General features: G+C 39.8%; 3 protein-coding genes and 1 long non-coding RNA gene across 4 annotated transcripts; 3 read left to right on the top strand and 1 right to left on the bottom strand.

Annotated features, from left to right (window-relative positions):
• Nucleotides 1–3,642: 3,642 nt before the first annotated feature.
• Nucleotides 3,643–4,667, bottom strand: LOC143887051 (uncharacterized). The gene is made up of 2 exons (XR_013254009.1): nucleotides 4,349–4,667; nucleotides 3,643–4,177 (listed from the first exon to the last, which is right to left on the bottom strand). It is a non-coding gene; the product is annotated as an uncharacterized LOC143887051 (long non-coding RNA).
• A 2,753-nt stretch (nucleotides 4,668–7,420) lies between these two features.
• On the top strand, nucleotides 7,421–8,986 carry LOC143888500 (protein FAR1-RELATED SEQUENCE 5-like). Its single transcript, XM_077392961.1, has one exon. The coding sequence runs from the start codon at nucleotides 7,421–7,423 to the stop codon at nucleotides 8,984–8,986; it is 1,566 nt and encodes a 521-aa protein (XP_077249076.1).
• On the top strand, nucleotides 8,983–9,916 carry LOC143888499 (uncharacterized). The gene is made up of 2 exons (XM_077392960.1): nucleotides 8,983–9,756; nucleotides 9,854–9,916. The coding sequence occupies exons 1-2, from the start codon at nucleotides 8,983–8,985 to the stop codon at nucleotides 9,914–9,916; spliced, it is 837 nt and encodes a 278-aa protein (XP_077249075.1).
• Nucleotides 9,917–13,086: 3,170 nt separating this feature from the next.
• Nucleotides 13,087–23,280, top strand: LOC143888498 (uncharacterized). Its single transcript, XM_077392959.1, has 3 exons — nucleotides 13,087–15,507; nucleotides 17,887–18,031; nucleotides 20,576–23,280. The coding sequence occupies exons 1-3, from the start codon at nucleotides 13,104–13,106 to the stop codon at nucleotides 22,968–22,970; spliced, it is 4,944 nt and encodes a 1,647-aa protein (XP_077249074.1). The 5' UTR covers nucleotides 13,087–13,103; the 3' UTR covers nucleotides 22,971–23,280.
• Nucleotides 23,281–24,027: the final 747 nt, after the last annotated feature.

Genomic DNA, 24,027 nt, shown 5'->3' with positions numbered 1-24,027 from the left:
ATGGTGCGCCTCTTAAATCTGATGGTTAAGATCACCCATTAGATTTATTTTATTTAAAAAGCATAAAGGAGGGGGGTAGGATTGAAATTATGTGGCTATAATGGGTTGATCTGTACCAACCCGATCTGCAAAATTCCTCAACCCGACCCATAATTTGACCTGCACATAGTGAATAAGGAAAAGTAGTTCCCGATTTCCAACCTGACAGGGTTCAACCTGACCCAACCCGATCTGCAAATTCCTCAACCCGACCCAAGATTTCCAATTCGGGTTGGGTTGGGTCGGGTTGACCCGATTTGATATGGTTCAAATTGTTGATGACCTCAACTGAAGCCAAGTTGTTTTGGATTTTGAGAAGCAATAGTGAGTCAGCAATAATAAGTTTTTAAGTGACAATCGGTTCTCAAAATCCAAACCAAACAAGGACTAACAATTAACAAAGGGAAATGTTATCCGCACTACTATATTTTGATGATCACACTCCTCACTTTATTAAAGTACGGTATGACCCGCACCATAGGATTATCCAAACCGTCAATTGTGGACTCCAACCTGACCCAACTCAAATTCGGGTTGAACCCGACCCGCGTGGGAACATCCATGTAACAACAATGGTTTCAAATTACATAGTGCTAATGTCCTCACCACCATATTTTATAATGCCACTACGCACCGTATTGTGATGATCGCAGTCCTCACTTTTTTAAAATGTACGGTATGGCCCGTACCATCGGATGATCCATACTGTCGATTAGATGGGCCAATGCCTACATAGGTTGTGCCCCAAAAATAATTTTCATAGGTTGATCCGAACCCTTCGATCTATAGCAGGTTATATGTTGATCCAAACCGTCCATGTAATGGAACACAACATCAATCGGTTGTGCCCGTAAAATCATTTCCATAGGCTAATCCTAGCCCTCCAATCGATATAGGATGATCCTAGCTCTCCAATCGACATAGGCTGATCCATAATTGTTGTTCCTCTCCAGGTGCCCGGAATCCGTAAATATTTTGCAAGTGTCTTGCATGCGTAATATAAAGAAATTCTTTCGTCATTGTCATATGTCCTTACCTCTTCTTGGTAGTTTGTTTTCGTAATTTTCATAGACAGGTACCCGGGTCGGTACTTTTCGTATGCAGATTACGATTTTACCCTTAAATAATTTCTCACAGAGATAGATTTAAGATATCAGTAAAGGGATTAATGCTAAAAGAGTAATGCTGTAAATCTCTGAGAGAAAATCAAAAAGTCGAAAGAGGATATTACAAAAATTAAAAAAATCCACCCCTTTTCTCTCACGCTGCTACCTCAGCAGCAAACAGTGAAACACCCATCCTGCTAGTAAAAAATTCTGCGCGATGCACGGGCCGACAAAGAACTGTACGGACCACAACATAGATTGATCCAAACCGTCGATGTGATGGAACACAGCATCAATAGGTTGTGCCCCAAAAATCATTAATATAGGCTGATCATAGCCCTCAAATCTATAGAGGTTTCCATAATATGCTGCTCCTCTTAGATCTGATGGTTACGATCACCCTATAGATATATATTTTTTTAAAGCATAGAGGGGGTAGGATCGAAATTATGTGGCTTTAATGGGCAGGGCTGCACATTTAACCGTCTAAACCGATAAACCGAACCGAACCGGGCATTTCGGTTCGGTTCGGTCCGGTTTTTAGTGCCACTGGTTCAGTCGCGGTTTCCGTTATTCATAAACCGATTGGATCGGTTCGGTCACGGTTTAGAAAAATTTTGAACCGGAAAAACCAAACCGAACCGATGGCATTTTTGCCATTTTTGTTTTATTTATTTAATCATATATATCAGCCCCTTTTCTTTACTTGGCACACCCAAATCTTGTATATCTATGACTGGATAGAGGACCAAATGGGTGTCCACGTGAGTAAAGGGTCGAAAAATATAACTCACATATATCAGCCCCTTTTCTTTACTTGGCACACCCAAATCTAGTGTATCTTTGACTGGAAAGAGGACCAAATGGGTGTCCCAACTAAATAAAGGGGCGAAAAATATAAAATATCATGAATTTTACGCTGAAAACCCTATCCGTCGCAATTTGTCTGAAATCTCTACTCTTTCTCTTTCTCTCCACTCTCCACTCTCTCTCGACCAAAAGTCCAAAACCCTAGTGGCCTAGCGGACGACGACTTCTCTACTCTCTCCCGCTATACAAAATCTGATTGGGATAGGGGTATAGGGCTGCACAAAATCTCAAATTTTTTCTCCTACAAAAAACCTTAGCCGAAGAAGAAGAAGAAGATTGGGTACATTCTCTTCATTTTGTTTGTTCTTTTCTGTCTATTTCTATTTCATTTGATTTTGATTAGGGTACTTCCATTATCTCACTAGGTTTTGGTTTATTAGGGTTTCATTCAAGGGGGATCAAAAGCCTCTTCTTCTTCAAGCCTTGGGTAATAAGGTATGCAACAATGCATTGCAGCCCTTTACATTTACACTGTTCAGAAATCGTTTGGTTTCCAACAAGATTTTGATTTGGATTTGTCACATTTGCAGCCCTTTTTGCCTTGTGTTTTGGATTCGGATAAACCGTGAACCGAACCGATCCAGTCAAAACCGGTTTGGTTCGGTTCGGTTCTACCCCACAAACGGTTCGGTTACGGTTTGGAATTCTTCCAAACCGATGGCATCGGTTCGGTTCCAGAAATCCCCTAAACCGAACCGTGTGCGGCCCTATTAATGGGTGCCTTTGCTAAAAAGCATAAAGGACGGGGGTAGGATTGTAATTATGTGGCCCTCATAGGTGCCTTTGTGAAAAAGCATAAAGGAGGGCGTAGTATTGCAAATATGTGGGTTGAATGGGTGCCTTTGTCTAAAAAAAGTCAAACAATGTGAATGGAGGAAGGGGAGGGCTGCCACATGGGCAGTGAACAGTAAACCCCCCTCTCTCCTTATTATATTAGAAGATAGAAGATTAGATAGATACGTATATATAAACACAAAAAAGGACCATTGAGTTGTTGGTAAATGATCCGAACAAATTAATGAGTGTTCCTTTGGATGCCTGTCCAGCCCAAATGCACATTGCACAACACAGGGAAGTAAAAAATGATTTTCTTAGAGGCATTTCATCAAGCACTTAGTGCACACATGAAACATGTATGGAAAAATCAAAGAGGTTTAGACCCTGTTTGGTTTGAAAGAAAAACATTGGTTTAGGCCTTGTTTGGTTTGAAAGAAAAGGAAATTTTATTCTCAGGAACCGATTACCATCGATGGTCCGTGCAACAATTAGCTAGCGTTTTATTAGCATAGAACTATGCTAATAAATTCCCCGTGTTCTACATTTCGGGTGGGTGAAGGCATTAAATTCATTCGAAAGGGCAATTTAATCATTTCAATCAAGCAATGAGTTTATTTTTTTACCGGAATTTTCTGTAGATTATGGAGTAATTTGGAGACTTTCAGGAATATTACAGGCATAGCATACAGTAATTTCATCAGCCATGCCTACACCTACATACATTATTAAAGAGATAATGAGGCCTACTCATGCTGTCTGCATCACCAACCGAACAGAAATGGACCAACCACTGAACTGATAAGATATTAATCTAAAAGTTCATATCACCAGATCAGCGGCTCACAACGCATTCATAGCAATCTGTTATTTTCTTTGATACGAAACTCCACAAAAAATTACAAATCTGCGAAAAGAACATGCTGAAACATAAAAATTTCACTCAATAAATCTATGAGGAAGGGGCCTATAACCATACATTACAGGGATTTAATAAAGTTGAATCAGAACTTGTTCACAACTAAGTCATAAGCAAATTGGCTATGAATCTCAGGTGCAAGAAAAGAGTTGTTTATGAGCTCCGGGGTTGTAGTCATATATCGATACCATTAGAAAAGGGAGAGTACCATATCTCTGGTATGAGAAACATTAGTCATATGAAACAGTAGTGAAGACTGTACCCACAAACGTAACACAACAGTTTGAAGATGAATTGCATCTGCCCTCAATGAACTGCTGATGAAAGTGGTTGAATTACCATATCGATGGAAGACCACATGGTAAATGGGAAAGAAATCATCTAAAACTCAAAAGAAAAGAGCATGATCACTTGGAGGGAAGTGGCTGAGGCTTGGGATGGTTTTCAGCTTCGGTTGGGTCCAATCCATCTGAAAATGAAGCAAAAAATACATCAACACTGCACGTGGGCATTAATCCTTCATCGCAAGAACAGACCCAACATCCCTTCAATACTATGGGTTTTCTAAAATAAACCATAGAAGAAATAAACTATAAAAATAAAATAAAGGATAAAGAAACAATGAATAAAGGAGTATTACCTTGGGTTATAGGGGTTTTTTTTTTTTTTTTCCTGAAAAAGGCTCTGATCTGTCGTCAACAGCAACGGTGGAAAAAACAGGGGCTTTAAATTAATTAAGCAGAGGAAACTCAAACAAATTCCTGCAATCCAAACAGGGCCTTAATGTGCAAGAAATCAAGAATAAATCCTAATCAAAATGGATTAAGAAAATATACTCAAAATCTAGCCGCACATATGCTAAGATTTCCAAGAAGAAACCCTTCCACATATCAACTAAAAACCCTTGAAACAGAATCTGGGAATGAAAACCCTAATACACAAATCAACGATCAATTAAAAGCTTACCCTTTCTTCTGATAAGCTGGTCACATGAAAGAGAGGGAGAGAAAGAGAGAGGCGTGTCACTGTTCGGATACGCAAGGGAGTAAAGAGAGAGGACGCGTGGGGAAGTGAAGAGACACGTGTGACTCAAAATCGATCTTATCGAGAGTAAAAATTTAATAGATAGGTAAAGATCATTTAAAAGCATATAAATATGAATTATTAAGGGGCTGAAGGGTAAAATCGTAAGAGAGAACGAAGGAGAAAATTCGAGAGAGAAAAAAGAAACCTCTTCCTATACTGACTCTTCTCGAAAATAACGCTGACACGTAAGTATGAATGAACAGGTGATATATCGCCTTAAGAGGAGAGCAAATCTCTAAATTATCGTGTGGAGATTTTATCTCTCTAGGTGAGACGAAATAGGGGATGACTTGTAAGCAAAGTCTTTTAAAAACTTAGAAATTGTATGGCTATAATAATAAAGGGAGGAGAAAAGATCGGCGATATTTTGTGGAAATCCCAAAAGATATATGTAAAATAGGCATTCCTCCTTATTATAATATATATATATATATATATATATATATATATATATATATATATATAGAGAGAGAGAGAGAGAGAGAGAAGTGTTTCTGCGCAGCTGCGTAGAGAGATATCTGCGCACTATTCCATTAGCTTGTAATTGTCATATGTCAGTAGTATTTTCTTTGTAATTGTCATACTTTGTCACTCTTTTTTAAGTAATTTTTCATTTAAAACTTACCATTTGTATCACAAATCTAATAAACCCTAATGATTACTATTTTTTTTTCTACTTTTCCTAGCAACATTTGCACCCATTTACTTCTTCCAATTTTTGCATCCGGACGAGCCACAAGCCGAGCAAGTGGAATCGGCGAAGGTGGCTAGCAAATTCCTGTAAAAGAAAAAAGGGAAATGTTATCGGCACTACTTATTTTGATGAGGGCACTCTTACTTTATTAAAAGTACGGTATGGACCGCAACATAGGATGATCCAAACCGTCCATTAGATGGGGCACAACCTTTTATTTCGAATTTGCTTTGCCTTATGTCGTAAATGCCTTCCATTCATAAATGCTCTTTTATAAACAAGAAAAGTATCGTAACTCTCTCTCTCTCTCTCTCTCTCCCACTCCCAAAATGAACCAGGAAAAGCTAGGGTTTTTTTTTCTGTATGTTTCTGCGTTTTCCCTCTTTCCTCTTCAATCGTACATAAACAAAGAGGACAAAAAACTAGGGTTTCCCATAACCCTCGACGGAAATTTCTATCTCCACCGCGGCGGAAAGATCTTCCTCCACCACGAAAGCTTTGGCCGAGACCCAACTTTGGGCTTCCCTCTTCGTCCACGGTTCTTCCCCTTCGTCAATCGTCTTCTCCACTCACGAGGATCCAAACCAGGTAAGCTCAGCTATTTATTGTTTTTTAATTTTTTCCCTAAATCTATTTTTCCTTTTAATCTATATTTCTTCTTCACTTGGGTTTCTAATCTATTTGTTTTTGTTTTCCTTCAAAACCCTAATTTTTGTGAGTTCTTTAGGGGTTTTAGTTGAGGATGTATTTTGGTTGGTTTTGTTCGACAGAAATTTCTATCTCCACCGCGGCGGAAAGATCTTCCTCCACCACGAAAGCTTTGGCCGAGACCCAACTTTGGGCTTCCCTCTTCCCTCTTCGTCCACGGTTCTTCCCCTTCGTCCATCGTCTTCTCCACTCACGAGGATCCAAACCAGGTAAGCTCAGCTATTTATTGTTTTTTCATTTTTTTCCTAAATCTATTTTTCCTTTTAATCTATATTTCTTCTTCACTTGGGTTTCTAATCTATTTGTTTTTGTTTTCCTTCAAAACCCTAATTTTTGTGAGTTCTTTAGGGGTTTTAGTTGAGGATGTATTTTGGTTGGTTTTGGATTTTGAGAACCGGTTCTGAGTCTTGAGTCCAATAATCAGTTATGGACTCCCAATTGGTTCTATATGGCTATTTGATGGAATTTTAAATTGCAATACCTTTTGAATGGAAATCGCTTATTTCTAAGTCTTGCATTGGTTGATGTTTTTATGGATTTATGTGTATGGATTCCTGCAATCCTTTTAAAACCCTCTAGTCATCTCTTTGGATATTTTTCAATCCTTTTAATACCCTCTAGTCATCTCTAGTTCTACATATCTTTTTATCGACACAATCAATTAGGATGATTTCAATTAAGGGTCTGTTGGTTTTGGATTTTGAGAACCGGTTCTGAGTCTTGAGTCCAATAATCAGTTATGGACTCCCAATTGGTTCTCAAAATTCATAAGGCTCCATTTTGTGTACTCTCTAAGTAAGTTGGGGTTTTCTCTCTGCTAAGTCACTCTTTGCATTTTTACATCCGTGAGTCCAAAGCTGAGTTCAATACTGATTATTGGACCCAAAATTAAATGTAAAAATTGATTGAGGGTATCAATTGTATCATATCAGTTCTTTAAATGCATGGTATTTGTTACTTCAAATATGCTGTTTTGATCTTTTTTTATTTGTGGTTTGTTGGTGGTGGTTTGTTTGTTTATGGGTGGTGATTTGGTGGTTTATGGCTGGTGGTTTAGTTGTTTCTTGGGTATTTGTTTGGTGGTTGATGGGTGGTGGTTTGGTGGTTAATGGCTGCTGGTTTGTTGGTTTATTGCTGGTGGTTTGGTTGTTTCTGGGTGGTTGTTTGCTGGTTTATGGTTGGTGGTTTGTTGGGTTATGGCTGGTTGTTATAGAGTAACCTTTGATGGATGATTCTTTGTCTCCCGCTCCTGTGTTTCCTGTCGACGAAGTATGTGGCACATCCTCAAGGTTTGTTGAGGACGCTGTGTCGCAAGCATGCGGCTTATCGATAAATGATATTGATGAACACGCCTTAATTTTTGGTGATCAAGGGGAAGAATTAAATGAAGGTAACCAAGTAGAAGATGTTGATGATGGGAATGGCGAGGAGAGTGTAGCGAAGAAGCCGTTTGTTGGCCAGGTGTTTGATACCTTTGACGGTGCCTACGTATATTATAATACCTATGCCCTGAGTAAAGGTTTTGGAGTGCGCAAATCTAGTACAAACAAGTCGACCAAGACAAATCAAGTAATATTCAGAAAGTATGTGTGCGACAAGGAGGGGAAGAAAGACCCTAATGATAAGAGACAGGCTAGTAGGGAAGTGATTCCGCGTCGCACTGCTAGGCTTGATTGTCAGGCGAAGATGGCGATTAACTTGAAAGACAAGAAGTGGATAGTGTCAGTCATTGAAGATGAACATTCGCATGAACTCACATCTCCACTTAGAAGACGCATGCATCGTTCACATAACCGACTATATAAGAAGGAGAGTGTTAAAAATTTGATGGATAGTTACCATGGAATTGGGTTGCAGCCTGCTGGAATTGCAAAAGTCATTAATGTCCAATCCGATGGCGCAGATGGTGTTCTCTCACCACAGCAAGTGCAGTCCCATTTGAGATTGAAGAAGAAGAACAATATGGGGTTAGACGCTGGGATAGTGGCCGAGCGTCTCCAACGAAAACGAGCTGAAGAGCAGGACTTCTTTTTTTCTATTGAGTTGGACTCAGAGTGCACATTGAGATCTATGTTCTGGGCTGATTCGATGGCAAGAGAGTCTTATATGACCTTTAGCGATGTGATTGTCTTCGATGTGACTTATAGGACCAATATGTATTTGATGCCCTTTGCACCATTTACAAGGGTCAACCATCACAGGCAGTCTATATTGTTTGGATGTGCACTCCTCGCCGATGAGACTGAGGAGACCTTCACTTGGTTGTTTAAGCAGTGGCTGCAATGTATGCATGGAAAAGTTCCAGGAACTATTATTACCGATATGGATGTGGCAATGCGAAATGCAATTAAGAATGTCTTCCCCAATACACGTCATCGGTTTTGTTCCTGGCACATAACAAAGCACCTAGTTGAGCATGTTCCTGCAATGAGAGAGGCAGATGGTGACTTTCCAAAGGATTACTACCGTTGGTATAACACAGGTGATATAGATGAATGTGAGATGGAATGGAGAAGATTATGTTTGAAGTATAAAATTGATGAGAATGATTGGCTAAGTAAGATGTGGGAGCTAAGGATTCACTGGGTCCCGGCCTATTGGAAAGGTACTTTCACTGCAGGCATGACTTCTAGTCAGCGCAGTGAAAGCATGAATGCTTTCTTCGATGGTTTTGTTAACCAGAAGACTTCTCTGCGTGATTTTGTTGCTAATATGAGAAAGCGCTTGCTGACCGTCGTAGGAAAGAAACACAAGAGAATTTCAAGTCAAAAAATTCAAAGGCGACAATGACTACAGGTAGCCCATTGGAAGATGATCCTGGGAAATACTATACAAGGACAATTTTTGGCCTTTTTCTGGCTGAGCTTAATGGTAGTAGATTATATTGGGGCAAGAAACATAGTAAAATTGGCAACGAGACTACCTTCAATGTAAGAAGGAAACGTGGGGATAATGAAATATCAAAAGGGCGTATGGTTGTGTACAACGATTTCAATGGTGTTAGTGCGACTTGTGATTGCGCCATGTTTGAGACTTCAGGTATATTATGCAGGCATATTCTGGCCGTATTTGACCAGAAGCAATTAACTTTCATTTCCGAGCGTTACATTCTAAGGAGATGGACAATTGACGCTAGATATCAGTTGTTGGGTGGAGTTCCTACAAGTCAAGTAGGTAACGAAGGCACAGCCCCATTTAGAAGGTGGTCCGTAATGACAAAACGACGAATAGTGGATGAGGAACTCGATAATGACGACTTTATTTTAAAGAAGTTGGATGAATTTTACTCTGGATTGGTGGTTGAGATTGAGCAGAGAAAAAAAGACAGGCAAGTTCACGTACCAGTATTTACCAGCCAAGTGCAGTCTAACTCTCTTCTCACTCAAGCACCTGGGATAAGTATTCGAAACCCTGAAGTTGTGAAAACCAAGGGCCGGCCGAGGGAAGCATCACGCTTGAAATCTTCATTAGAGCTCTCCCAATCTAAGATGGGAAAACGGAAGTGTAGTGGTTGTGGGGAGTTGGGACATAATCTGAGAACATGTAAAAAGAAAGCCAAGGTTTGACTTTGAGTTCTTCTCTATATGCACATACTCTCTTCTTTCTATGTTGCAATTTTCTCTCCGATTATTACTAAATTTTTATTGGTTCTAATAGATGGGTACACTGCACGAGGGGGAGGAGGAAGAGGAAGAGGAAGCGGAAGATATCGCTTCGTGATGTTGCTCCTTTTCACTAGGTATGTGGTAGTATCTTTGTGAATGTTTTGTTTTGTACATTGATATTTTGGATACATTGGAAGATGGTGTTTTGATTTTCATGGTGTTTTGTGACTGAAAAGCTTATTTAAAGCAGAGTTAGCTATTTTTTTTTATTAGTTATTGCGGACTGGACTTTTTTCTCTACTCTCGCAATAGTTTTTTTTTTTTTTCCTCATGAATTATAGGATTGTGAGGCTCAAATGGATACAAGGGTTATACTTGTTGATTTTCACGGTGTTTTGTGACTGAAAAGCTTGTTTTATAGCAGAGTATGGCTATTTTTTTAATAGTTATTGCTGACTGGACTTTGTTCTGTACTCTCAAAGTAGTTTTTTTTTCCCTCATGAATTATAGGATTTTGTAGTTACTGTAACACTCAGTTTGTATGATGCACAACACTTTACAAGGCAATAAACCAATGTAAATTCATCAAGGAAGCTTAATACTTCCCAGGATCTTTGCTTGAAAATACCCACTTACACCAGCTAAAAAAGTTCATGAGAAATGGGGGAGAAAAATATACCTGAATCTAATTAAACTGGGTGATTCGCATGGGACTTTTGAGCGATTATATATCTCTTTTGTGACCGAAAGCTTGCTATGTAGCAGAGCATGACTATGTTTTATCCTTATTTCATCTTATACTTCCATCTATTTTTATTTTCTTCCTTTAGAAGGTGAGTTTTCTACCTATTCCATCCCGGTCTTACCTTTGCTTGTATTATATGTGCAGGGATCGCGACAAGTGTTTTTTGAAGCAATGCCTATTTGAAGCACTTTCAAGTTGAAGAAATCAACTGAACTGATGTGAAATTTTTGAACTTCTATCTTGAGTTGTATGAACTGAAAAGAACTGCTTGTATGTACTAGTTCTTAGTGAACAAAATGAAATGAAGGCGAAGTCTGTAATGTTGAACTTGGTGTAGCTGCTAGGCGGTCACTTTTTGAACTACAAGTTGTTATGAAAGCCGGGCAAGATTTCATCAATATTCCAATTTAAGGGAGAGTTTTGAGAGAGCAGCGAAATAATTTTTTTGTCTCCTATCAGAGTTTTTTGTCTCCCATCACAACTCAAACCTTTAGATATGAGTTCAATATATAGCTAACTTTTTGAGTCATCTATATAACTGCCAACAATTTTTTCTTTTTGAAATGGATAACTGCCAACAATTGTTCTTCTCTTAAAGATATAACCTTATTAGTTTCAAATGGATTCCATGTCTCCACTTTTGTTTTAATTGCTAGACTCCTTGACGAAGCTACTTGTCTCTCCTGAGTGCTGACATAGAAAGAGTTTACATTGTGGTCTGTTGACAAATAAGATCCCACATCTCTTGGTACTCCTCCCAGTCCCAGACACGTTGATTAAGTGGTTTTTATCTGGAAGGACGTTTTTGGCCACCAAATTTACACTGGCTGAAAATTCATAAGGCTCCATTTTGTGTACTTGCATTCCATTTGACAAGGCTCCATTTGATTAAAAACAAACTAGTGTTGCTGCAATTCGAGCCTAGTTACAAGGTGGACGATTCATTGTACCATATTCCTCAACTCTAGTAACATGTATTTCAGAACCATTCAAGAGAATAAGCAGCAACACAACTCAAACCATTCATTGAAAATTTCATAAGGTTTTTCACATTTAGTTAGATCTTCACTTCTCTTTTAAAATCAGGAGTACAAAGAAGATGATTAAAATCAACAAAACAAATACAATGAGATATATGTATTGGAAATGTCCGCAATCATCTTTACCATGTAATAAGGGTTCACAGGATTCGTTGCAAAAAAATGTGATTTTTACTTGATTTCAAGGACATTGATTAAGTATACTAGGTGCGAAATCTTGATTCGTAATGCAATAGAAAAAGAAGGTCCCAATTTACTAGCTTTTTTAGGAGAAAAATAAATTCACACCCCTGTATGGCAACCGTGATTGATGGCAAGAAGAAGAGAAATGGACAACCTCACAGTGAAAGGTGGTACCCTCAATATTGTTAGGTGGTTGGATCAACCCTCTAACATTCAGATCCGAGGGTTAGGATCAACTTACGGAAATGATTTTTGGGGCACAACCTATATGGGTTTTGGCCCATCTAATGGACGGTTTGGATCATCCTATGTTGCGGTCCATACCGTACTTTTAATTAAAGGTTGTGCCCCATCTAATGGACGGTTTGGATCATCCTATGTTGCGGTCCATACCGTACTTTTAATAAAGTAAGAGTGCCCTCATCAAAATAAGTAGTGCCGATAACATTTCCCTTTTTTCTTTTACAGGAATTTGCTAGCCACCTTCGCCGATTCCACTTGCTCGGCTTGTGGCCCGTCCGGATGCAAAGATTGGAAGAAGTAAATGGGTGCAAATGTTGCTGGGAAAAGTAGAAAAAAAATAATAATCATTACGGTTTATTAGATTTGTGATAGAAATGGTAAGTTTTAAATGAAAAATTACTAAAAAGGGTGACAAAGTATGACAATTACAAAGAAAATAGCTAATGGAATAGTGAGCAGATATCTCTCTAAGCATCTGCGCAGAAACACTTCTCTCATATGTGTATATATATATATATATATATATATAGGAAACGGAGTGTGCGGTTGACCGCATATAACCTTATATGCGGTCGAGGGCCCAAACACATGGGTCCCACATTTTTGTGGTGATCAAAATCATTCATTTGCAAGGCTCCATCATAGATAGGGTGTGTTCAAAAAATCAGCTTCTTTAGATCATTCTAATTTTTTGTATACACCCTATCTATGTAAGGACCTTGCAAATAAATGCTTTGGATCATCCTAACAATGTGGGCCCACATGAGTTTGGTAAGGCTCGTGAGCCTAACCGAGCCGAGCCCGAGCTCAGGTGTTGAGCTTAAGGAGCCCAGCCGGGCTCGGCTCGTTTACACCCATATCTTCATGTATATCACTGCTTGGATGGTTTTTAATGTTTGAAAACGGCACCCATATGACTTATTTGGTAGGCTTTTGGATTTTGGAGCATCCATGGTGGGCCCCATTATTGGTGTTTATCTGAGAGAGAATTAATAAAAGAATTTATATATGTGAAAAGGAACCCTGTAAGAGACTTCACCCAACCGCCTATCTCCTTGACTTTTTGACCAAAGAGCCGTAGAAGAGTTTCTATGTATCCCACTTCTTTTAGTAGTACGACTACAGAGAGAAAAGATAGAACAGCAGACTCCATGGCCAAACCAAGCTCAATTATCCTTTACTTCATCATCTTCCTCTCTACTCTCTCCTACAATCCCACCTTGTCTTGCCCTGAACATCACAAACAAGCCCTCCTCCAATTCAAATCCATACTCACAGGAGAATCCAATGGCAAATCTTCCCTAGAAGCACCGAAAATCGACTTGGAATCATGGAATTCCAGCACCGATTGTTGCGAATGGGACCGAGTCACCTGCGATTCTCTCTCGTCCTCACGGCCTGTCATCGGTCTCGAGCTATCGGGGATAGTTCAATATCCACCACCTAAGTCTGCGACTGCCACAGTTTTGACACCCCTCTTCCGTATACAGAGCTTGAACCGGATCGATATCTCATATACTTATCTTCGGGGCGAAATTCCCACAAATGGGTTTTCCAACTTGACCCAATTGGTTTATCTTGACATGAAAGTTAATGAGTTTAATGGCTCTATTCCTACTCAACTGTTCGGCCTACAAAATCTGCAGCACCTTGACGTGAGTGGCAATGGTTTTACTGGTTCCATTCCTCGACCGTTTGGCCTGCAAAATCTGCAATACCTTGACATGAGTGAGAATGGTTTCACTGGTCCTATTCCTCCTCAATTGTTCTCCCTGAAAAATCTGCAGTATCTTAACATGGGTTACAATAGTTTTAATGGAACCATTGCAACCGAGATCGGGAACTTGGCCAACACTTCAGTTCTGGATCTCAGCAATAACAGATTATCTGGTGGAATCCCCAAGTCGATCGAGAAAATTGGTACGCTGGAACAACTTTATTTACAGAACAACTCACTCTCAGGCGAGATCCCCACAGGTTTGTTTGATATCAAGGGATTGAAAGGGTTGTCTCTTGGATCAAACAAGCTCACTTGGAATAACAATGTAAGGATCACTCTGAATTGTTCGTTGTTTATATTAAATTTGCGATCTTGCGGCATCACCGGTAACTTCCCTGACTGGCTCTCCAACCAAAAGAATCTCATTTCTTTGGATTTAAGTGAGAATGAGATTGAAGGAACTATCCCCCAATGGCTGGCAGAAATGGATATTCAAGGCATTGATCTCTCTAATAATAAACTTACTGGGTCTCTACCACCTCGTCTTTTTGAATCTCAGAACTTATCGAACCTCATTCTTTCGGGGAACAATTTCAGTGGTCAATTGCCAACAAACATTGGTAGTGCAACCATGATCGGAAATCTTATTTTGAGTAGGAATAATTTTTCTGGTTCACTGCCGGAATCTATGTCTAACATGAGTTATTTGGAGATATTGGACTTGTCTGAGAACAACTTTTCAGGGGACAAATTTCCAAAAGTGTCTAAGACCAACCTTTTTTATGTCGATCTCTCCTCTAACAATTTCTATGGTGAGGTCCCTATCAGCTTTGGGATAGGGATAGTATTGCTCAAATTAGGGCAAAATAATTTCTCTGGACGCTTACCGGAGAATCTGACCACTCTGAGCTCTCTCCGACACATTGATCTCCAAAGTAATAATATTGTGGGAGAACTACCAAACTTTCTCGCCCGAGTCACTACTCTTGAATTGTTGATTCTAAGGAATAACTCCCTCGAAGGATCGATCCCCAATGGTCTATCCAACCTCACTAAGCTCCGAATCCTCGATCTCTCTTCCAACAACCTAGTTGGTAACATACCTTCTGAGTTGGGAAATCTCATGGGGATGATTGAGTCATCGAATAATGTATCGCTCCTCGGTGACATGACGGACATGCAAGCTGCCGCACTTGTGAATTGGAAGGACACAATGCAGAGTCTACCTGGCAGAAGCTCTCTCTACACCTTATTAGACTTGTCGAAAAACCAATTCTCAGGTGAGATCCCTGCTTCACTTGGTGGGCTCAAGTCTCTAAAGATACTTAACATCTCTTATAACCATATTTCCGGCGAGATCCCGACAAGCTTTGGTAAATTAAAGAGCATGGAGAGCTTAGACTTGTCTCACAACAAAATATCGGGCAAGATCCCAGAAACTTTTGTGAACCTCTATGAACTCACTATATTGGATTTGAGCAACAACGATCTCATAGGTCGGATACCAGTTGGTGGTCAAATGGATACAATGAACAATCCCGATGATTATGCTAACAACAGTGGGTTGTGTGGAACGCAAATTGGGTTGCTTTGTGTCATGGTGCCACCATCAGAATTGCCTACAACACCGAGCAAAAGCAAAGATAAAGAGCCATGGTTTGTGTGGGAATCCGTAGCAATTGGATACTCAGTTGGGTTGATTTTAGCAATTGCAATCGCATACTTTGTGGGATTGCTCAACCCGACTAAAAAGCTTCACCATGTGCGTGATCGCCGCCTCCGCCGACGATGATTGTAAAGGCTTTCATCAAGAATGAATTTCTGACACCCCTCTCTAAACGTTGAACAATCAAGGCATAATGGGTAAAGTATGTAGACCTTGTACCCGTGGCTAATATTCATATAGTTTGAACTCACCAAATAAACTCAAAACTCATCCAAGTTAACTTGACTCTGTTAGGTTTTTTCACCATACACAAAATTTGTGAGGACTCGGTTAAGACTCATTGGATTTTGACTCAATGATTCAATCGAGTCTTTTGAATGCTTCTACAAGAAAGCATTGGCAGTCCTCTTTTGCTGTACTAGTAGGGCACTTCTATACTTTTTTTGGTAGATATAGTTAAAAGAAAGGATGCACCCGTAGATAAAATGCAACTTGAAAATGCAGCCTGTCTAGAAACATGAGAAAAAAAGACTGGTAGTTTTTAAAAATTAGAAAATAAAAATCATTACCCTTTCCCAATTCTACATATACATTACAATGACAAGTAGGAGTTTTACTTGGGGTTTTGTTATATATACTGAACTACTGTAGAGATGATAGAGTGATTACTGCTCAAACCACTGCTAATTAAGCTTTTATTTCTTTGTTACATTTTTTTGGGGGTTGTTATGCTATATGGGCTGTATGAATAGTCCTAGAGTTTTGTTCAATCAAATCTTATCTTATTTTCATGACAAAATTGTAATTACCAGTCGCTACATCAATCGCCTTTCTGTAGAATTTCACCTTTATTTCGTTTTTCTTCTAGCTAGATCTTTTGTATGATTTATTTAGTATTACATTCAGAAAGAAATCCTCATGCAAAGTAAACAGCTCCATCAATGCTCATTCGTTTGACTTGACCTTGTATCATGGAAAACCAATGTGCTATGAACTGTACACACAAGTTACTAATTAGTGAAATTAGTTGGCAATGTAACTCTGTCACTGCACATAGGTCCATCAAACCGTAGCAGTCAGTGACATAGCAGCAGATTTAGATCATTTGGACCATGTTTGATTTCCATCACTTTGGTAATTGCAGTAGTTATAGATGCCGTTAATCCTAATTTGGTAGAAACAAAAAGATAACAGGAAATTACGATAAGGATGAAACATATGATGAGTGCTTAATAAATGAGAATACAATTTAACAATAGTAATCACCACTCTTCCTGCCACAGCAGAAATATACCTGAAAATCAGCAGAGGCAACCGGCATTCCACCTCTTGCTCGCATCTTAAGCATATGGAATCCAGTATATCTAGCAAGAGAAAGAACAGAATATATCTCATTTTAAGCTAATAACAGTCAAGAAAGAATTGCGTTCAAGAGACAAATAACCGGGCACATATGAAATTAAGGAGCAACAACAGGCCAATCACTTGATGAGACAACACAGGAAAATTATGAATGCATAAAAACAGTGGGAAAGAGAGAACAGGAACAACATGTCAACATACTGGGACAAAATTAAAAAACACATGATATCATTCTTGTCTTGAAACCTTCTTAAAACAGATTAGAAAAACTATAGAAAGAGGATGAGGCAATCATAGGGCTCCTCTAGAACTCTAGCAAAACAAAGAAAAACCGTGTGGGCATGATTTTCTAACTTCCAAGTGCCTTTTTGGAACCATCTACTTCTCAGTTTTGATTGACGAGTATAACTTGAGCACAAATAAGACCCATTCACAAGCAAAATAAACTTATTAAAAGCTGAGTACTCTAGAGGGACAAGATGAAGAAATTGCAACTTCTTGTAATGGAGAAACAAGAGAGCAACCTGCTGGACAGCTCTCCAACCCACCATGACAGGGAGGACAAAAGAAGGGAATCCCTATCTGCAAATGCCATAGAATCCCTTGCGACTGTCAATATCCGAATTCATCATTCACAAACTAATTCCGCCGGAGTGCTGAGTGAACGAATGCAGAAACTGAAGGAGATTGTCAAAAAAAAAAAAGAGGAACTTAGATGAGCTGCTATCCGTGCACGAAAAAATGGATCTCCTGAAAGGGAACGATGAGGAGCTCATCACCACACCAGATCAATCGAAACAACCGTCCCCAAAAGAAAACAGTTCATTAAGTAAGAAGAAAAAGAAAAACTGACAAAAAATGAGGAACTCTCTTCAGCAAGATATTGAAGAAGATGAATCTGTCTACAACAACCTTAATGCTCAAATGCAGCGGCTCAAAGATTCAAACCATGTTGGAACACCATCTTCAGTACCAGAAATCAATGATCACGAACAGAAAACCACTGCCTAAAGGCTAAAAGAAGCTAGCCCCGCCAGAAAATCACTTTCAGGGCCAGAAACCATGGGTGTATACCCGAAATTCGGTATCCAAGTGCTAAAAAACTCCATGGAGGAAAATATGGCAGTACATATGGAGAAAAAACTCACCAATGCTTCTCCAGTTCTCAGGAACGAGAGGATGAGGATGAAGTTATCAAACTTGGAAAAGGTCGAGAGCCATGGTGAGAGGTTGAAGACGAGTCCTGAAAAGGAAACTAGGCGAAATTCCAGGTATGAGACATCCCGAAATGGCAATCACTGGAAATTCACGAAAGTGGAAAAATGCCCTTGTGGAAAGCGAAAAGGAGGGATACTGCACTGACCTAAAAAAAAAAAATTGGCAGTGACCCGATTCCCCAAATCTCGCTTGCCATAGCACCAATTAACTTTCAAAATTCAAAACCAAGTAGTGAGCGGGAAATGGTTCAAAGCCCAAAAATAAGCCAGCCTCCTCTGCAACTGTCTCCGAACCGACTCTTCAAGCTCAGTGCCCCTGTTTTAAGCTCTTTGTCGACGGCCTTCGTCCTCACAGCATCCTTGTTATCCATGCATGCTTCAAGCTGAGGGTATCCACTATTGAGGCTCTCATTGTATCCCACATGTTTAAATCGTGTAGAACATAAAGAAAAAGGAAGAACACCAGACTCCATGGGATCAGTAGTCCCACCCCATTACATAAGAAAATCAAAAACAAAAGTAAAAGATTCCCAAAAACATCAAAATGTCCTACGCCAACACAGCCGATCCCATTACATAAGAACAACATAAATCAGAAAAGTGCCCAAACATATTAGCAATTCTGACCCATCCTTAACATCCAAGCTTGGCAAGGAAAGAAGCATAAGACCCAATTCACGAAAGACCGAGGACTCTCAAGCACATTGAGAATTCAATTCCAGACACCCCTTCCCATCCTCAATTATAAGGGATCCTGTCAGGCAAGAAGAAACAAATTTCCATTCCAAAAAATCAAAACTAACCCCCAAACAGTGCGCTACTATAACCATCCTTAAACTATACAAGACTACCCCACAATTCAGCTAAAGAAACCATCAAAACAACCTTGCAAACTCTTCCCGACCAAAATTACCTAAAGGTCTATTTACACCCAGAAGCATCCATTCTATCTGGTGAGGCCGTGAGGGCCTTAAGCTCCGTACCACCTTTACTTGGAGTCTTCCCTTTCTTACCCTCATCAACATCGCACTTCTCAATATCGAAAAACATTCTCTTAGTCTCTGCCACTTTTTCTTCATATCCAATCCCCATCATACTACCCATTTTTGCTATTTCCTCAAACTCATTCTCTCATGCCCTCCTCATCCTCATTCTCTCCTGCCCTATCATGGCAAACATTTACCATATGCTTCATCTTCTTCCTCTCTACCCATACAACCCAACCTTGTCTTACCCTCAAATAAAAAACAAGCCCTTCTCAATTCAAGTCCGTACTCGCCCGAATATTCAATGGCAAATCTTCCCTAGATTTTTGGGTATGGATTTGAATTCTAGAAGTGCTTGTTCGTGATGTTGGCGACAAGACAGGATATTGTATGAGAAGAGAAGAAGCCGATGGAGAATCTTCCGATGAAGAATCTTCCCTAGATGCATCGAACTTCAACTTGGATAAATGGAATTCGAGTTCTAATTGTTGCGGATGGAACCCAGTCATCCTCAATTCTTGCATGTCTTCATGGCTCTTTGTCGGTCTCAATTTTTCATTTCTTGTAAATCTTTCGCTCCCCACCGCCCCCACCACCAATGTCTGCAGCTGCCGATAGTAACAACTGTATAAGTTTTCACTAGGCTCCACTTCTTTCGACATAAAATGGAGTAATTTTATGCCTATTTTTATGCTAAAACTAAGCATAAAATTTGTTTTACGTTCACTTTACGTCGAAAGAAACAGAGCCATATAATATTGAATTTTCACTGGTGGGTTACAGATAAGCTTTTCATTACAAGATTAAAATTTTTCTAGTGGGTTAGAGCTCTCTCTCTCTCTCTCTCTCTCTCTCTCTCTCTCTCTATACACACACATATAGAGAGAGAAAAGGGTTGCTGCGCTCGAGCACAGAAACAGGAGGTGGGGTCATTGTGGGGTGATCCTAAGCATTCATTTGGAAGGCCCCATCATGGATAGGGGGCCTACCAAAAATCAGTTCCATTAGATCACCGATGGGTGTCCATTTGTGGGGCCAAAAATGGACAGATATTGTTTGTCCACAAATCTGTCCATATTTGGCCCCACAAATGGACACCCTAAGGTGATCCAATGGAGCTGATTTTTGGTGGACACCCTACCGATGAAAGGGCCCATCAAATGAATGCTTTGGATCCCACCCAAAATGTGGCCCCACCCAGTTTCTGTGCTCGAGCGCACTCGAGCGCAGCAAATGCATGCTATATATACATATACATATATATATATACATATACATATATATATATATATATATATATATATATATATATATATGCACCCTACCAGGCCAGCAACTTCACATGCTGAGGCTGGTTCCATTAGAAATTAGGTAGCGTCCATTGAATGGTCGTTAATGTTTGAAAACTACTTTCATATGGCAGAATTCTGTATGTGTAGCATTGCGTGGATGGTTTTTAATGTTTGAAAACTGCACCCATATGGCTGATTTGTTAGGTTTTTGGATTTTGGATCATCCATGTGGCCCCATTATTGGTGTTTATCTCTGAGAGAGAATTAATAGCAGCATTTATATGTGAGACAGGAACCCTACTAGGATGATGACCCATCAGCATCTGTCATTTCACTTTTGACCCAAGAGCCATAAGAGACTCTCTGTACCTCATTTCTTTAATTAGAACAGAAAGAAAAGGTAGAGCAGCAGACTCCATGGCCAAATCAAGCTCACTCATCATTTACTTCATCTTCCTCTCTACTTTCTCATACAATTCCACCTTGTCTTGCCCTGAACATCACAAACAAGCCCTTCTTCAATTCAAAGCCAACCTTACCGGAAAATTTGATAGTGAATCTCACCTAGAAGCATCGAAATTCAACTTGGAAACATGGATTTCAATCTCCGATTGTTGCGGATGGGACCGAGTCATCTGCGATTCTCATTTGTCATCACGGACTGTCATTGGTCTCGAGCTCTCGGGGATCGTTCAATATCCACCGCCAAAGTCTGCAATTGCCGCAGTTTTAGCACCCCTCTTCCATATACAGAGCTTGATCAGGGTCGATATCTCGTATAATTATTTTAAGGGTGAAATTCCAGCAAACGGGTTTTCCAACTTGACTGGATTGGTTCATCTTGATATGAAATTTAATGAGTTTAATGGTTCTATTCCTCCTCAACTATTCAGCCTACAAAATCTGAAGCACCTTGATGTGAGTAGCAATGGTTTTAGTGGTTCCATTCCTCGACTGTTTGGCCTGCAAAATCTGCAATACCTTGACATGAGTGAGAATGGCTTCCATGGTCATATTCCTCCTCAGTTGTTCGCCCTGAAAAATCTGCAGTATCTTAACATGCGTTACAATAGTTTTAATGGATCCATTGCCATCGAGATCAGGAACTTGGCCAACACTTCAGTTCTGGACCTTAGCAATAACAGATTATCTGGTGGAATCCCCAAGTCGATCGAGAAAATGGGTAGGCTGGAACAACTTGATTTACGGAACAACTCACTGTCAGGCGAGATCCCGAGAGGTTTGTTTGATATCAAGGGATTGAAGGGGTTGCATCTTGGATCAAACAAGCTCACTTGGAATAACAATGCAAGGATCACTCTGAAATGTTCGTTGTTGGTATTATCTTTGCGATCTTGCGGCATCACAGGTAACTTCCCCGACTGGCTCTCCAACCAGAAGAAACTCATTTATTTGGACTTAAGCAAGAATGAGATTGGAGGAACTATCCCTGAATGGTTTGCAGAAATGGATATTGAAAGGATCGATCTCTCTGATAATAAACTTACTGGGTCTCTACCACCTCGTCTTTTTAAATCTCAGAACTTATCGGCCCTAATTCTTTCAGGGAACAAATTCAGTGGTCAATTGCCAACAAACATTGGTAGTGCAACCTCGATCGAATACCTTGTTTTGAGTCGGAATAATTTTTCCGGTTCATTGCCAGAATCTATGTCTAACATGAGTCATTTGCAGATATTGGACTTGTCTGAGAACAACTTTTCAGGAGACAAATTTCCAAAAGTGTCTAAGAGCAACCTTTTTTATGTCGATCTCTCCTCTAACAAATTCTATGGTGAGGTCCCCATGAGCTTTGGGATAGGGATAATATTGCTCAAATTAGGACAAAACAATTTCTCTGGACGCTTAGGGGAGAATCTGACCACTCTGAGCTCTCTCCGACACCTTGATCTCCAAAGTAATAATATTTTGGGAGAATTACCAAACTTTCTCACCCAAGTCAATACTCTTGAATTGTTGATCCTAAGGAATAACTCCCTCGAAGGATCGATCCCCAATGGTCTATCCAACCTCACTAAGCTCCGAATCCTCGATCTCTCTTGCAACAACCTAGTTGGTAACATACCTCCTGAGTTGGGAAATCTCGCGGGGATGATGGAATCGTCCAATAATGGATCGATCCTGGATGACATAACGGATCCACAAGCCGCCGTAGTTGTGAATTGGAAAGACTCAGTGCAGATTCTACCTGGCGCAATCTCTCTTTACACCTTATTAGACTTGTCGAAGAACCAATTTTCAGGTAAGATCCCTGCTTCACTAGGTGGGCTCAAGTCTCTAAAGATACTTAACATTTCTTATAATCATCTCTCCGGAGAGATCCCGACAAGCTTTGGTAAATTAAAGAGCATGGAGAGCTTAGACTTGTCTCACAACAAAATATCGGGAAAGATACCAAAAACATTCGTGAATCTCTATCAACTCACTAGATTAGATTTGAGCAACAATGATCTTACAGGTCAGATACCAGTTGGTGGTCATATGGATAAAATGAACAATTTCGATGATTATGCTAACAATAGTGGGTTGTGTGGAATGCAAATTAAGCTACCTTGTCCCATGGTACCAACATCAGAATTGCCTACAAGATCGAGTGGGAGCAAAGATAAAGAGCCATGGTGTTTGTGGAAAACCGCAGCAACTGGATACTCAATTGTGTTGATTTCTGCAGTTCCAATAGCCTTCTTTGTCTGATTCCTCAACCCGACTAACAAGCCACCGCATGATCACTGCCTTGGCCAACAATGAATGTAAAGGTTTTCATCAAGATTGAATTTCTGGCATCTCTCTCTAAACATTGAACAATCAAGCCATGAGGGGTAAAATGTATAGACCTTGTGCCCGTACCAAATAGTCCTCAAGTTTAAACTCACCAAATCAAGTCAAAACTCATCCTAAGTTAACTCGATCATGTTAGAATTTTCCATTGAGACACCACCATACTTGATACTTGTTAGGACTCAGGTTAAGACTCTTTGGACTTCTCAAATGATTCAATCGAGTCTTGTGAGTGCTTCTTCAAGAAAGCATTGGAAGTCTTCTTTTTCTGTATTGGTAGGGCACTTCTATACTAGATCTAAATTGGAGAGCACCTTCTCTCTCCGTCTCTGGTGTGTGTGTGTGTGGAGAGAGAGAGAGAGAGAGAGAGAGAGAGAGAGAGATTATATATGGTGTCCTTGCGTTGCTGCATGTAATTAGGGCGCTGCCCTTGATAATTGATCCAACAACAACCAACTTTTTATGAGGCTGATACATTGGATCAAATATCAAGGGAGGGACCTACATCGTAGGCCCATTACGCACATCAACGCATGGATACCATATAATTTCAAAATATATATACATATATACATATACACACACATGTATATATATTGAAATTCTAATTAAAATATATTTTTGTTTTCCCTCTTTATCAGCAGCACCATCACCTCAGTCATGCCCTCTCAATTCTCTTCCTCTCCCACTCTCCCCAGTCCTCCCTCAACACTTGGTAAACTAATATTCCGTGAAAAAAATTTCATGGTTGTCAAATTAACATGGATAAAAGTTTAATCATGTTAGGAGATCGGCAAATGGAGAGGCAGATTCACAAGCTAGGATGGGGGTGGATTTGGAGTCCTTGGAGAAATTTGATTTTCTTTCCTCTTGAGGGTGTATTGCCTTCTTTGTATTGTGTGTTTTCTATTTATACATATTGACCGCCTCGGTATTTTTTAATGAATCTTACCATTCAAAAAAAAAAGAATTT

The sequence above is a fragment of the Tasmannia lanceolata genome, unplaced genomic scaffold (assembly GCF_043159265.1).
Source record: "Tasmannia lanceolata isolate RefF3 unplaced genomic scaffold, GAP_Taslan_0.1 ptg000012l, whole genome shotgun sequence".
Classification (NCBI taxonomy): Eukaryota; Viridiplantae; Streptophyta; class Magnoliopsida; order Canellales; family Winteraceae; genus Tasmannia; species Tasmannia lanceolata.
This window is presented reverse-complemented; position numbering and strand designations above follow the sequence as displayed.

Excerpts from the sequence above, each read along its gene's own strand:
- LOC143888500 (XM_077392961.1), top strand. The coding sequence starts at position 7,421 with ATGGATGATTCTTTGTCTCCCGCTCCTGTGTTTCCTGTCGACGAAGTA.
- LOC143888499 (XM_077392960.1), top strand. The coding sequence starts at position 8,983 with ATGACTACAGGTAGCCCATTGGAAGATGATCCTGGGAAATACTATACA. Across the intron at positions 9,757-9,853 it reads CATGTAAAAAGAAAGCCAAG|ATGGGTACACTGCACGAGGG; the intron begins GTTTGACTTTGA and ends TGGTTCTAATAG.
- LOC143888498 (XM_077392959.1), top strand. The coding sequence starts at position 13,104 with ATGTATCCCACTTCTTTTAGTAGTACGACTACAGAGAGAAAAGATAGA. Across the intron at positions 15,508-17,886 it reads TCACCATGTGCGTGATCGCC|TACATATGGAGAAAAAACTC; the intron begins GCCTCCGCCGAC and ends AAAATATGGCAG. Across the intron at positions 18,032-20,575 it reads GAAACTAGGCGAAATTCCAG|CATCTGTCATTTCACTTTTG; the intron begins GTATGAGACATC and ends ATGACCCATCAG.